This window comes from Miscanthus floridulus, chromosome 2, assembly GCF_019320115.1.
Source record: "Miscanthus floridulus cultivar M001 chromosome 2, ASM1932011v1, whole genome shotgun sequence".
Taxonomy (NCBI): Eukaryota; Viridiplantae; Streptophyta; class Magnoliopsida; order Poales; family Poaceae; genus Miscanthus; species Miscanthus floridulus.
The window spans coordinates 165,125,449-165,138,646 of record NC_089581.1 but is presented as its reverse complement, the minus strand read 5'-3'; the positions used below and the strand labels follow the sequence as shown (position 1 = coordinate 165,138,646).

At 41.2% G+C, this 13,198-nt stretch overlaps 1 protein-coding gene and 1 long non-coding RNA gene across 6 annotated transcripts; one reads left to right on the top strand and one right to left on the bottom strand.

The window, feature by feature from the left end:
- Positions 1-1,406: 1,406 nt before the first annotated feature.
- Positions 1,407-13,175, top strand: LOC136535580 (sulfate transporter 1.3-like). Of its 5 annotated transcripts, XM_066527877.1 has the most exons (15): positions 1,421-1,476; positions 1,688-1,812; positions 8,956-9,334; positions 9,437-9,485; positions 9,577-9,784; positions 9,874-10,048; positions 10,153-10,218; positions 10,313-10,426; positions 10,530-10,646; positions 10,772-10,898; positions 10,976-11,262; positions 11,356-11,546; positions 12,188-12,273; positions 12,362-12,438; positions 12,561-13,175. In XM_066527877.1, the coding sequence occupies exons 3-15, from the start codon at positions 8,999-9,001 to the stop codon at positions 12,702-12,704; spliced, it is 1,977 nt and encodes a 658-aa protein (XP_066383974.1). In that variant the 5' UTR covers positions 1,421-1,476; positions 1,688-1,812; positions 8,956-8,998; the 3' UTR covers positions 12,705-13,175. The 5 variants fall into 5 exon arrangements, with proteins under 5 accessions (XP_066383972.1, XP_066383974.1, XP_066383975.1 ...); XM_066527875.1 differs by lacking the exon at positions 1,688-1,812 and having other exon boundaries at positions 1,407-1,476; XM_066527878.1 differs by lacking the exons at positions 1,421-1,476; positions 1,688-1,812 and adding an exon at positions 8,082-8,213.
- On the bottom strand, positions 10,308-10,923 carry LOC136535581 (uncharacterized). Its single transcript, XR_010779014.1, has 3 exons — positions 10,817-10,923; positions 10,561-10,718; positions 10,308-10,441 (listed from the first exon to the last, which is right to left on the bottom strand). It is a non-coding gene; the product is annotated as an uncharacterized lncRNA (long non-coding RNA).
- Positions 13,176-13,198: the final 23 nt, after the last annotated feature.

Below are 13,198 nucleotides of genomic sequence, written 5' to 3'. Positions count from 1 at the left end.
ACGAATAAGTTATACTATAAAACTTTGCTTATTTTTTATGGAAGGGAATACTAAAAAGAGGTTAGGAAGATGATGATAATACTAGTAGTAGCTTCAACCTCTTTTTCATACATAGAACCTAATGAGCACAAGCCCAAAGTGGTTTCATTCTAGTGAAAACACCTCTAGTGCAATGATAGATTTTTGGGTGCATGACTCTATGATGGGATGATAGTTTTCCTACATTATCTATAAAAGGTAGTTTCGTTCTAGTGAAACCACCTCTGGTGCGATAGTGGATTTGTGAGTGTTCGGCTCTATGTCGTGGCCAAAGGTTTTCGCCATTGTATTAGGAAAAAAAAAGTGGTTTCGTCGATGAGAAGTGAACCGCTTTTTGGCAACTACAACTATATTTCTTATTAACGTATTCATCTTGCCCCATAGGTGGCACCAGCGGTTTTCCATCGCCAGCCGCCGCCATCTTCTAATTATTCCAAGAGCAAAGATCTAAATAATTCAAACAAACTTTTCTCTAAAAACAATATAGACACACACGTTTACATATACACGTGCACCCTCACCTTTTATGAATACCTCTAAGACACTCCCACATACAACCTGCATAGTCGATGGCATTAACTAAAAAGCCACAATACAAGTTGCATATGGTGCCATCCAAAACTGCATAGTCGATGGCATTAACTAAAAAGCCACAATACAGGTTGCATATGGTGCTATCCAAGAATGAATTTCATGTACACTTTGACCACAAAAATTATTTTTCAATCTGGTCGTAATACAACTGTCTCTAAAATGCTTGTGATTAATAATTACACAAGGCCCTCTAAACTTCCTAATATAAGAGCACCTCCAAGAAATTAGCCAAAAAGACTAACTAAATTTACTGATTTAGCTACTCTCTAAAATAGATTTGACAAAAAATACTAGAGTACTCCAACACACTCTGTAAAACCAAGAGGGTGGATGGCTAGTGAGGTACGCTATCCAAAAATAGAGAGCGAATGAGGTGGGATAAAGAGCTACTAAATTTAGAGAGTTATTTACTGAGTCTGTTGGAGACGTTTTTCCTTTAATAATAACCAATTTACTTTTATAAAACGATTTGGCTAATCTCTAATACTCTAAGTATAAGCTCCTGTTTAAATTCAACTGAAGTCAACTTGGCCAACAGATACTTTTGTGGATGCATTGAACCTGGACAGATTTGACCTTCTCTTTCGTCCGGCTCTGCACTTGTCCTCCTTACCATTCTTCTTTAATAATAAAAAAAAAACAGCGGAACTTTCGTCACCTAAGACCGAGCTGCACCCCTGACCCACAATTGCGTCCACATTCCAAACAATCCTCTGCCATCCAATCTGAAAGATAATAGCAGTATCCCACTGTGGGGCCCGGTAAGTCCAAAAGGCAAAGGCAAGGAGGAAAAGTTCTCGAGGTCGACCAGACCACCAACACCAAGTGCCGCTGAGTATTGCAGTAAGGAAGAGAGATCTCTGTTCTTTTACAGTCGCTTTTCTTTTGTTTTACCGGAAGCAGAATTTTTTTGGATATCGTAGTCGTAAACTTTGAGTTCCTGCCTTGTTTATTCCGTTTGTTAGTACGTTCTTGGACTTGGATTATTGGTTCTTTGCGTTAAATGAAGCTGCTTTCCGAATTCTAATCAGAACTAATCCTCTTTGTGCGATAGGATTATTGTATTACTGCTTGGTGATCATTTAGCCGGTCATTTGGCTCGATCAGATTGACTGGGCTAGATGCAATCACCCATAAAGGAGCGCTGTTGATCGCTTGTTCAGGGAAACTACCAATAAGGTTGGTCTAGTTTTTGTTCTTTCGATCAGGTTAACAGAAAGAAAAATCAGTCTAACAGACTGAACTTTTTTCTCAAAAGGTTTAGCTCACTGAATATTTCAGAGGCTGCAATTTTCAGTTGCACATATACTCCGAAAGGTCGACTTCTAATGACTAGAGGTCGATGTTGCATTAACAAAATAATGATTTCTGACGTTTTTTGGAGGAAAGAATAGGGTAAGTGACGCGTTCATTGAGTGTGAATTTGATGCTTCTTTGTGAGATGTGGTTGTTAGCTTGAAAGGGATTTGATTTGACATCATGAATGTCTTTTGTTCTCTGGAACAATTTTATAGTGAAAATGTACCTGTCATTCATGCATGAAAACTTGAAACAACCACTTTCTACACGTATGCTACTACAGAAAAAATGAAGATTGTAGGCTGTCTGGTTTCCCACTGGAAAATAAGGAACATGCCATCGTAAATGGAAATTGTTCATAGCTCAGTTAGTTTTCATGCTACTGTTCTTCTACTCGATAAAGTATAAACTTGCTAGTAGTACAAAATCATTTGAAAAATAGTACCGATATGGGGAGAAATTGAACAAGGTAAAGATAAAGGCATGGTATACACAATGTAGTCTTTCAACTTACAAGTTAATTAGAGACACCAAGAGTGCCTAGACTCTCTTGAGAACATTATATTTCCAGTAGTTAGTGGACTTGAGAACCCTCCAACCTAGTAATTGCCAACAGAAGTCACTAACACAATATTACACAATATTATGATGGCCCGAACATAAAAACTTTGAGAAGTGCAGTTCCTGTCCCTCAGTTCAGAGTTTGCCTGAATATTTGCTGAGTACTCGTATGTATCACTGGCACCCCAGGAAACTGCTGTATTTTGGATAGCGTGACTGTCCAGCTGCAACTTGAAAAGATTATAGTCGCAAGTTGTCAGGTTGACTCTGCATGTTGTTAGTTTGATTTCATGGATCCGCGTCCTGATCGGGGCGCCCAACCACTCCATGGTTGGTAGGCCTCTGTCGCACAACACCATAAAAGAGACATGGGGGCCGGGGCACAAGGTATGAGGTTGACCTGAGCCGTCGTAACCCGCCTACAGAGAAACCCTAACTTGATCTATAGAAAGCGGTGCTGCCAACGACAGGAAAGACCCACTGCCTTCGCCGTCGCCAATGGAACGCGTCTCCACTGCACGGCGCTCAACTACAACACCGCGCCACCGACGGCCACGTCACTGCGGCGCCATGGCTGCGACTGCGCTCGACATGTGGTACACCAAGCAAGTTTTCCTATCTAAGTTATGCATTTACCCACTGATCTGCACCTAGAGGTTCTAGAATTTCTATCAATGGTACCAGAGCCAGGCTTTCTAGGGTGTAGATCTAGTTTGGGGATAGAAAACTGAAAAGAAATAGAAAAGACAGAGAAGTAGAGGGTCCGATCCGGTTTGGAGTGGAACCCTAACCCCAGTCGGGGTGAAGAAATCAGAAGAAAGAGGGTTCAATTCGGTCGATTTGGATCGACCCAAACACGAACCCTAACCCTAACCCGCAAATAGTAGGCGGGGAAGATGAACAGTGGGTTCGGCCAAACCCGAACCCTTGACCCAAACCCTAATCTAGAAGAAAGAAAGAAAGAAAAGAGAACATATCGACCGAATCTGCGACCGGGGAAGGGGAAGAAGCAAAGAGACAGAGGGTTTGAACCCTAACTCAAACCCCAAGCACTAACGCGAACCATAATCCATCGGGAAAAGAAAAACAGTAACTGATCCCTAACCCTATCCCCAAATCGGACCAGCTCTGAGAAGAAAAGAAAGAAGATCCAAAAGAGAAGAAGGGGAAAGAGAAAGAGCTAGGAAGGCGGCTTGCCTAACGAAACCCTAACCCTAACTCGCGACGAGGAAGGGGAAGAGAGTGAACGGACAAGGGGAAGGAGCTCCTACCTAGGGTCCGCCCACTCCATCTCCACCGCCGGTCGTCGCATGGACGCCGTGCGGGAAGTCAACCCCAGCCGCCGGGGAGGGAGAAGCGCCGCCGCACGACCTCCGCCTCGGGCTTGGACCAAAGGGCACCACCGTGGTGCCGCTCGACGGTGCCGCACGCGGCTCCGGCCACACGCGTGCGCCGGTGAGGGGTGCCACGGCGGAGCCACCATCCCTTACGTCACGTCCGCCTTGAGCTCGACTACGCCCTGTCGCTCGCGGGGCTGAGAGAGAGAAAGGGGAGAAGAGAAGTGAGCTATGGTTTTAGGAGCCGTTTTTTGATCCGCCGAGACGCGCGCGTGGCCGTTTGATCTGCATCAACGGCGAAGATCAACCAGGCCAGATTGAGCCCTAGGCGGGAGCGCGCAGCGGGTGACTTTGCCGGCCCAGGCCCAGGTTACGGCCTGGGAGGCGCCGTGGGCGCGCGCGGGGGTATTTGGACCGGATCGTTTTGCCGGTTGGGCTAAAGTACATTGTTCAGTTTGAATCCATTTTTTGTTTTTCTTTTTCCAGTAAATGTTTATCTCCTGGAAAATGATTAATGGCTCAAGAAAATTAGCAAAAGAATTTTTTTGTGGATAAAATTCATAAATTATGTTTAAGTTTCCGCCGTAAAGTTTAATGCTGATTATCTTCTAATTAAATTTGAACCAACAGGAGAATTTAATTTGAAGAGCAGTTATATTTAGAAAATTATGATTATGTTGATTCTCTAATTAAATTAGAACCAATGGGAAAATTTAATTAGAGGAGTAGTCCATTTTTTGTTTAAGTAAGATTATGGTATTGTCATTTTCTGACCAACGTTGATGATGACAATATTCTAACGAATTTAAGTTTGAAGTTTAAATCTCTGAAAATTTTTACACCAATGTGGTGAATTTTTCATAGAGTTAATAAGGACCAAGAAATGCTCCTAAACTAATAGAATATATTTTGTTAACATGTTTTCACTGCAATGAAGTTGATTATCTTTTAATTAAATTCGAACCAACAGGAGAATTGAATTTTGAAGAGTAGTTATATGGATTTCAAATTAATTTCTGAGTTTTATGCATTAATTCTATTTTCTACCTAATGGTGATGTAGAATTGATACAGAAGCACCTTGTATGTTTTAATTCGACGAGATCACTCGGCTGCATGCCAACGGGCTGCAATGCTGGGGTATGTGAATGAAAAGACTTGAGTCAAGCCAGTTCAGGACAATTTTTGTTAGTTTATTAATTTTCTGATTAAATTAGAACCAACGGAAAGATTTAATTAAAAAATAAAGTATAAGTGAATGTTTTAGTCATTATGACTAAGTTTTCGTATATATGTATCCCGCATGGGGAGAAGTTTTGGCATAGTAATTATGCTAGTCCATCTAGCATGACAGGAGAAGTTTTGCAATGACTCAATGGTTTTGTATCCCGCATAGCAAGAGAAGTTTGGGTAGCTATTATGCTATCATAGTATTGACCATGGCATAATAGAAATGCATCGTCATGGTCAATCCTAACCAAACGATAAGAAAAAGATACAAGTGTGACTTGTAAAAGTATTACTAATGAAAGACCTCGTTGAGTTCATAAAATGAATTAAGAAAAGTGTACTCCTAAACGGATCAAGAAATAACTTTGTTTACATGACACAATCATGTGAATAAAGTAAGTTATAAGTATCTCCTCATTTACAAGCTTTCTAAATAGTTATCGAAATTATGACAGTAAAGTTCATGCCATATTTCGAGAGAGGAATATAAAGATCAATTAAGAAAGACACTCTTCATTAAGAGTGAGATAAAGACCGTTGAAGAAGTACACCAGTTACAACAATGATACCCCTAAATAGAGAAATAGCTAAATTCCTCGACCTTTTAAAGTTCCGACATAAAAATAGTGTAGTCAGTCTCAAAGATGTTAAGTGGTGCTTAAAGCGCCATATGAGATTTTAACGGATTAAACCCAAAATAAGATATTTAAAGATACACTATCTTTAGAAAAGATGGAAAGATCTGGAGGAGCATAGTATGTAGAGGTATGTAGAGACCTAAGACTTGAAGAGAAGAGGGACCGCGTGCCTACTCCAATGACTCAGGAGCAATAAGTTTCTTAATACCTATTGATGTTGTATGACTAATACAACACCTGTTGTTGGCTCTTCGAAGAAGATGAATAATATAAACAAGGATCTTGCGATATAGGAGCCTGTAGAATCAATTGTCTCTTGGCAATGAAGAGCAACAATAGCTCCATATGAAAATGCCAGTAGCTGAGGCCCCAAAAGATCTCAAAGAATTAGTAAACCAGTTTTTCCAATGACTATAAAGTCTATGTTAGTAAAGAAATTCAAATGAAGGGTGATCCCACCTCATTTGAAGAAGTCATGAGAAGCGTTTACTCGTTTAAATGGCAAGAAGCTATGGAGGTTGAAATGAATTCGAAGAATACCAACGATGTTTGGGATTTAGAAGAAATTCCTAATGGAGCCAAAATAGTAGGTTGTTAATGGGTCTACAAGACAAAATGTGACTCCAAAGTGATTGTAGAAAGATATAAAGCACGACTTGTGGCAATATGCTTTACGCAAAGAGAATGAAAAGATTACAATGAGATTTTTCTCTCCAATCTCATGTAAGAATTCTTTTAGAATCATAATGATGTTAATGGCACATTACAATTTAGAGTTATATCAGATGGATGTAAAGACGACATTCCTCAACAGGGATTTATAAGAAAACGATTATATGGCACAACCCAAAAGGTTTTGTCGTGGAAGAAAAGAATGTATGGGATGCCGCCTGTAGAAATCTATTTATGGGTTAAAACAAGTCTCTAGACAGTAGTACTTGATGTTGATGAAACAATAAGAAAGTTTGGGTTTGAAGAAAAATAAAAAGGACAATAGCGTTTATGTAAAGTTCAAGAATGGAAAATTCTTTTTCCACATCCGGTGAATAGATAACATTGCACTCACTAGTAGTGATGTTAATCTATCATTGGAAAAGAAGAAGTTTTATCCTCAAGTTTCAATGTGAATGATCTTGATGAAGTATCATTGGTTCTAGGAATCAAAATTCACCGAGATAGAAGAAAATAAGGGTATTATGACTATCGCAAAGGCAAACTTAGAAAAGATTCTAAAGAAGTAAAGTATGCATGCGAGTAAACCTACGCCTGCTCCTATAGACCAGGGTAATAGTTTTGGAAACTTTAAGTGTTCCTAGAACTAATATGAGATCGATCAAATGAACATGGTTCCATATGCTTCAGCTGTTGGAAGCTTGATGAGTGTACAAGTACAAGTAAGAACTTACCCTGACGTAGTTTACGTATTCGGGATATTTTGGCAGAAGTCCAGTTCAGATATAGATCACTAGAATTGAGTTGAGAATGTCTTGCAATTTTACAAAGTATCATAGGCCTCATGCTGAGTAAGAAAGAATAAGTACTCTCAAGTAGTTGAGGGTATAAAAAGTTAAGTCTTGGCGAGATGTGTAGTGAAATCCACAGCAATTGCTAACACTCACAGTTGTAGTATTATTGTGGAAAAGCTCCAAAGAAACAGTTATGGTGTCATCAGTGATGCATACCATAGTATAGCTTGTCATGAGGCTTAAGGAACAGGCAAAAGGAGGTTAAGAGAATTTATACCCGGATTTAACAATGGTAGACAACAGAAATAACCATTTAAAGTAAGTTAACTTATAAGACAACAAGTCAAGTGTGCTGCCAAACACATTGACACTAAGGTATATGTTGTAAAAGAGAAAATCCATAATCATTTTGAAAAGCATTGAGCACATAAGTACCGAGTAAGTACTTGCGGATCCGCTTACCAAAGGCTAACCACCCAGTGCGTTCAGAGAACACACAGTCGACATAGGTTTATGGGAAAGCCTATGATTTCTTGATACTAAGGGCCTAGTTGAGTATCTGTTTCAAAACAGAGAGATGCGTTGTAGCTGTTTAATCTAATGGCAACAGACCGTGACGATGAGGCACGCTCTATACACTGATCTGTGATGAAATGGGAATAAGATAAAGTAAGTTATGTTTAAGAAATAAGGTGAGATCAAGAGGGAGAATATTAGTTTGATCTCCACCACGGTCATGGCCCCTTGGATCCGCGCCCTTATCGGGGGCGTCCAACCACTCCATGGTTGGTGGTCTCCAGTCGTACAGCACCATAAAAGGGACATGGGGGCCGGGGTACAAGGTACGAGATTGACCTGAGCTGCCGTAACCCGTCTACAGAGAAACCCTAACCCGATCTAAAGAAAGCGGTGCTGCCAGCGACAGAAAGACCCACTGCCTTCGCCATCGCCAATGAAACGCGTCTCCACTGCACGGTGCTCAACTACGACACCGCGCCACCGGCTGCCACATCACTGCAGCGCCATGGCTGCGACTGCGCTCGACATATGGTACACCAAGCAAATTTCCCTATCTAAGTTATGTATTTACCCACTGATCTGCACCTAGAGGTTCTAGAAGTTCTATCACATGTTTCTTAAATCAAATACAGACTTGTAAGTTGTCAACTTTGATTTTCCTTTGTTTAAAAAAAACTTTGATTTTAATTCCTATCCCTAAATCGCAGCTCATATTCTCTCAACCGATGAGAGTGAGAAAGCAATCGATGAGCTGTGCATAACCTATTCGCTAGTTAGTCATTATTTCCAGCCTCTACGTTGAACGTGGAACGTTTTCCGATAAGGATTCATATAGCTTGCTCCCCATCTTGGGCTCTTGGCCGTTGGCCCCTATTGAAAATAGAGGTTTGACCTTGATCTCTGGCTGGAGAGCCTTCTTGCATCTGCATATGCGTATATATAATGGGCAGTCCCTAGCTTCATCACGACGCAGCGAAATAGGACTTCTTCACAAGTGCTTCTGCTAACAGGCATCGTCGCATCGCTGTGTAGGTTTTGTCTCTGACAATCCTTAGCTGTATATATGTTTACACTTTATACACCATGATGGAGTAACAATCAAAAGTTGGTTTTCTAAGAAACAACTCATCAGTTGTTTACTGAGACCAGAGTGCTTGTTTTAGTATCGTACGTCCATGCGTGTGTTCCTTCATCTGATCATCTCATTTTCAGATTCTTGTGTTAACATGCTGCCAATGTGATTCCTTTTGTGATTTCCTACTCCTCATCACAGATATTCCTGAAACCAGCCGTCCATCCCACTGGGAGCACCGCAGATGCCGCAAACGGTGTCTGATGGGGGAGAAGACGACCACGGCGCCGACGTTGCTAGCCGGACGTCATCACACCGCCGCATGGAGCACGGGCATGGGTATAAGGTCGGCGTCCCGCCGAAGAAGAACTTCCTCACCGAGTTCTCTGACGCGGTGAAGGAGACGTTCTTCGCTGACGACCCACTGCGGCAGTACAAAGACCAGCCCAAGTCCAAAAAGATCTGGCTCGGCCTGCAGCACATCTTCCCGGTGCTTGACTGGATCAGACACTACTCCCTCGGCAAGTTCAAGGGTGACTTCATCGCCGGGCTCACCATTGCCAGCCTCTGCATACCCCAGGTCAGTTGAGTTATATACCTCGCGTCAGCAGCAGCACGGGTTCATGCACTGACGCTGTCTGATACAATCTGTGGCCTAACAAAACCGTGCTTTCAACCACAGGACATCGGTTATTCTAAGCTTGCTAACTTGCCAGCAGAGGTTGGATTATGTAAGTGCACTCATTCACATATGCATCTCTTCGTTTTAATTGAGATCACTTTCAACTATGCTGATCAGAAATGTGGTCGCCATTTTTACAGACACTAGCTTCGTGCCGCCTCTGATATACGCGGTGATGGGCAGCTCCAGGGATATAGCCATCGGTCCAGTGGCCGTGGTGTCGCTGTTGCTCGGTACTCTCCTTCAGAATGAGATTGACCCCAAGACACACCCGCTTGAGTACAGGCAGCTAGCGTTCACTGCGACCTTTTTCGCAGGGGTCACTCAGGCAGCGCTCGGATTCTTCAGGTGAGCGGCCCTAGTGATTGTTAACCTGTCAGTTCGTAGCTGCTTTGGCATGAGCATCTCATCTAGTCTGAAACTCAACTCTGCCACAGGCTAGGGTTTATCATAGAGTTCTTGTCTCATGCTGCCATTGTCGGATTCATGGCCGGTGCTGCCATCACCATTGCTCTTCAGCAGCTGAAAGGATTCCTTGGAATTGCAAACTTCACCAAGAAATCTGATATTGTATCTGTCATGAAATCAGTTTGGGGAAATGTTCACCATGGGGTAAGACACTGTACCATGTGGATCTTTTTACCTGCCTGATGAAAACCACGATAGTTGAGACTTTGAGTGTTTGACGCAATATATGTGTCTGCTATTTATTGCAGTGGAATTGGCAGACAATACTGATAGGAGCGTCCTTCCTTGCATTCCTTCTGGTTGCCAAGTACATTGTAAGACAATACATTACATGCTCCAAGATGGCAAGAACTCTTCTTGGTTTTCTTTTGACTATATGTGATCACACCGTTTCTTTGAATAATTCAGGGGAAAAGGAATAAAAAGCTCTTCTGGGTGTCTGCAATCGCACCTCTCACTTCGGTGATCATATCCACATTTTTTGTGTACATCACTCGTGCAGATAAGCATGGTGTTGCAATTGTAAGTCATACTTGACTGTTCTTGATGTTAGCCATCGGAAAAATATGCAAGTGCATCTTATTAGTTGAAGCTAACAATAAAGATCATCACTGCATAACTGCAGGTCAAGAACATAAGGAAAGGCATCAACCCACCTTCATCTAGTCTCATATACTTCACTGGCCCATACTTGGCAACAGGATTCAAAATTGGGGTAGTAGCTGGAATGATAGGCCTAACGGTGAGACAAACCCTTTGATAAGGAAACAGACTTCTTAAGCTTTGATGTTCAAAATTATGATAACGTGGAAAACTTTTCTATGACAAAAAAATGTGCTAATTAATCAACTGATGCAAACTTATCAGGAAGCAATTGCAATTGGAAGAACATTTGCTGCCCTCAAGGATTACCAGATAGATGGGAATAAAGAAATGGTGGCTCTAGGAACCATGAACATTGTTGGTTCATTGACTTCTTGCTACATAGCCACAGGTAACAATTAATTCAGGAAAAAAAAACAATTCATAGCCACAGGTAACAATTATTCTGACAGAAGTCATTCATTGTAGGTTCTTTCTCACGGTCAGCAGTTAATTACATGGCTGGCTGCAAAACAGCAGTGTCAAATGTTGTTATGTCAACTGTCGTAATGCTTACATTGCTGTTGATCACCCCATTGTTCAAGTACACTCCAAATGCCATCCTTTCCTCAATCATCATATCAGCAGTGCTTGGTTTAATTGACTATGAGTCGGCTTACCTTATCTGGAAAGTTGACAAACTGGACTTTCTAGCATGCATGGGAGCATTCTTTGGAGTCATATTTTCATCAGTGGAGTATGGCTTGCTCATTGCGGTGTGAATCACAACTATTTCGTTTATGCTACCAACAATTGAGTTCTTATATAGTAGACAAAGAGCTGATGACTGTAAAACCTTTTGTGAATAGGTTGCGATATCTCTTGCTAAAATTCTTCTCCAAGTAACACGGCCAAGAACAGTTTTACTTGGAAACCTTCCACGAACAACTATATACAGGAATGTAGAACAATATCCTGATGCTACCAAGGTTCCAGGGGTGCTAATTGTTAGAGTGGACTCAGCTATATACTTCACAAACTCCAACTATGTTAAAGAGAGGTAAAATGCTTGTATTCAACATGAGCTTCTGCCACAGGAATGATTACTACTATAGGGTTTCATAGTAGCATATTTGGCTTTCTTTTTGTTATTACCATGGATACAGCCTTTTTTGACAAAAAAGAGGTGAACCATGCTATACTTTAATAGTTCAAGCAGAATGTACAAGCATTAAAAAGAAAGCATAAGATGCTAGTGCTTAGAAGAATTTTCACATAAACCTTTTATATATCTATATACTGCAGATTAGGATCTGGCCTGCAGGGCAGATGTAGTTATGTGTTTTATAGATCTGTGAATCATACTTTGAAATTTTGATATATAATTTGATGGATGTGATAACTAGCATTCTTTTTATATCTATTCGAATTGACTCATCCATAATTTGGAGGGTAACCTCAATGCAAAGTCTTTTATCTGATCAGAAAAAGAAAGTCAACAGTTCCTTGAAAGTGCAAGGCTACATCAGATGCTCTTCTAAGATTGGCTACATGTGCAAATACGATATGTGATTAGTATTCTAGTGGCATGAGATTGCATTAGATGCATTATTGAGTCATGTTCAGTATTCTAATAGAGAATGTTACGATTTAAAATCAGCTAAAGAGGAAAGCAGTGATTAATTAGAATCTAATTTTCAGAATCCTGAGGTGGCTAAGAGACGAGGAGGAGCAACAACAGGACCAGAAGTTGCCAAAAACTGAGTTTCTAATTATTGATCTGTCTCGTAAGTCACAAGAACATATCTGACTATATGCTATCTTTTTACTTAAGTTCCATATAGTGATTGAAAACATTGTTCTGACTCTCAACAGCTGTAATTGATATCGACACAAGTGGAATCAACGCTTTGGAGGAGTTGTTGAAGGCTCTTGAAAAAAGCAAAATTCAGGTAAGACGCCAGATCTCATAACAAGCATTTACAACTACTAGCAGTCTGGTAGTGATACTGCTAACATAAAAATTCACTGAAGAACCCTCACTAAGATCAAAATCCATTCCTTTTACTTACAGCTGGTTCTTGCCAATCCCGGGCCAGAGGTGATCCAGAAGCTCCGCTCAGCTAAATTCACAGACATGATTGGTGAAGACAAGATCTTCCTCACGGTCGGCGACGCTGTGAAGAAATTTGCTCCCAAGGTGGCGGATAATGTCTGAAGGAGTTTCATAGTCACGTCACGTAACAGTATGAGTAAGGAGAAGCCTATCTATTCTTTGGCAAAGTCGAGTGGACACTGGACAGTGCGGATTTATAGAACAGAAGCAGAACAGAACGGGAGTAAATAACATGGTTTGCAGAATGGTAGTAAATAAAGAAGATGCTCCGGAGTTGGAGTGCATCACGCTTGCGAGATGTGGTTGGATAGAATGCAGATGGTGGCCTAGTTGGGCGTCTATGTCAGTCCTTGTGGTTGTGGAGTCTGTTCCGCGTTGGCAAGCACTTGGTGATGGAGATCGGAGGTTTGATGGACCAGAAGATATGGTGCCTGATGATTAACATATCATCACTGATCGTGAAAGAAGAGTTACCTCTTTGGGATTACAGGCTTTGTGTCTATATCTTACAGTAATTAGCCCATTTCCTTGTAATTTCAGGTTTTATGATGAGGTTTTACACTTGGCTTATTATATAAATATATTTGAGCATGGGC

Coding starts and splice junctions, on each gene's coding strand:
- LOC136535580 (XM_066527875.1), top strand. CDS start 8,999: ATGCCGCAAACGGTGTCTGATGGGGGAGAAGACGACCACGGCGCCGAC. Junction 9,785..9,873: donor GCAGCGCTCGGATTCTTCAG/GTGAGCGGCCCT, acceptor ACTCTGCCACAG/GCTAGGGTTTATCATAGAGT. Junction 10,219..10,312: donor TTCTGGTTGCCAAGTACATT/GTAAGACAATAC, acceptor TGAATAATTCAG/GGGAAAAGGAATAAAAAGCT.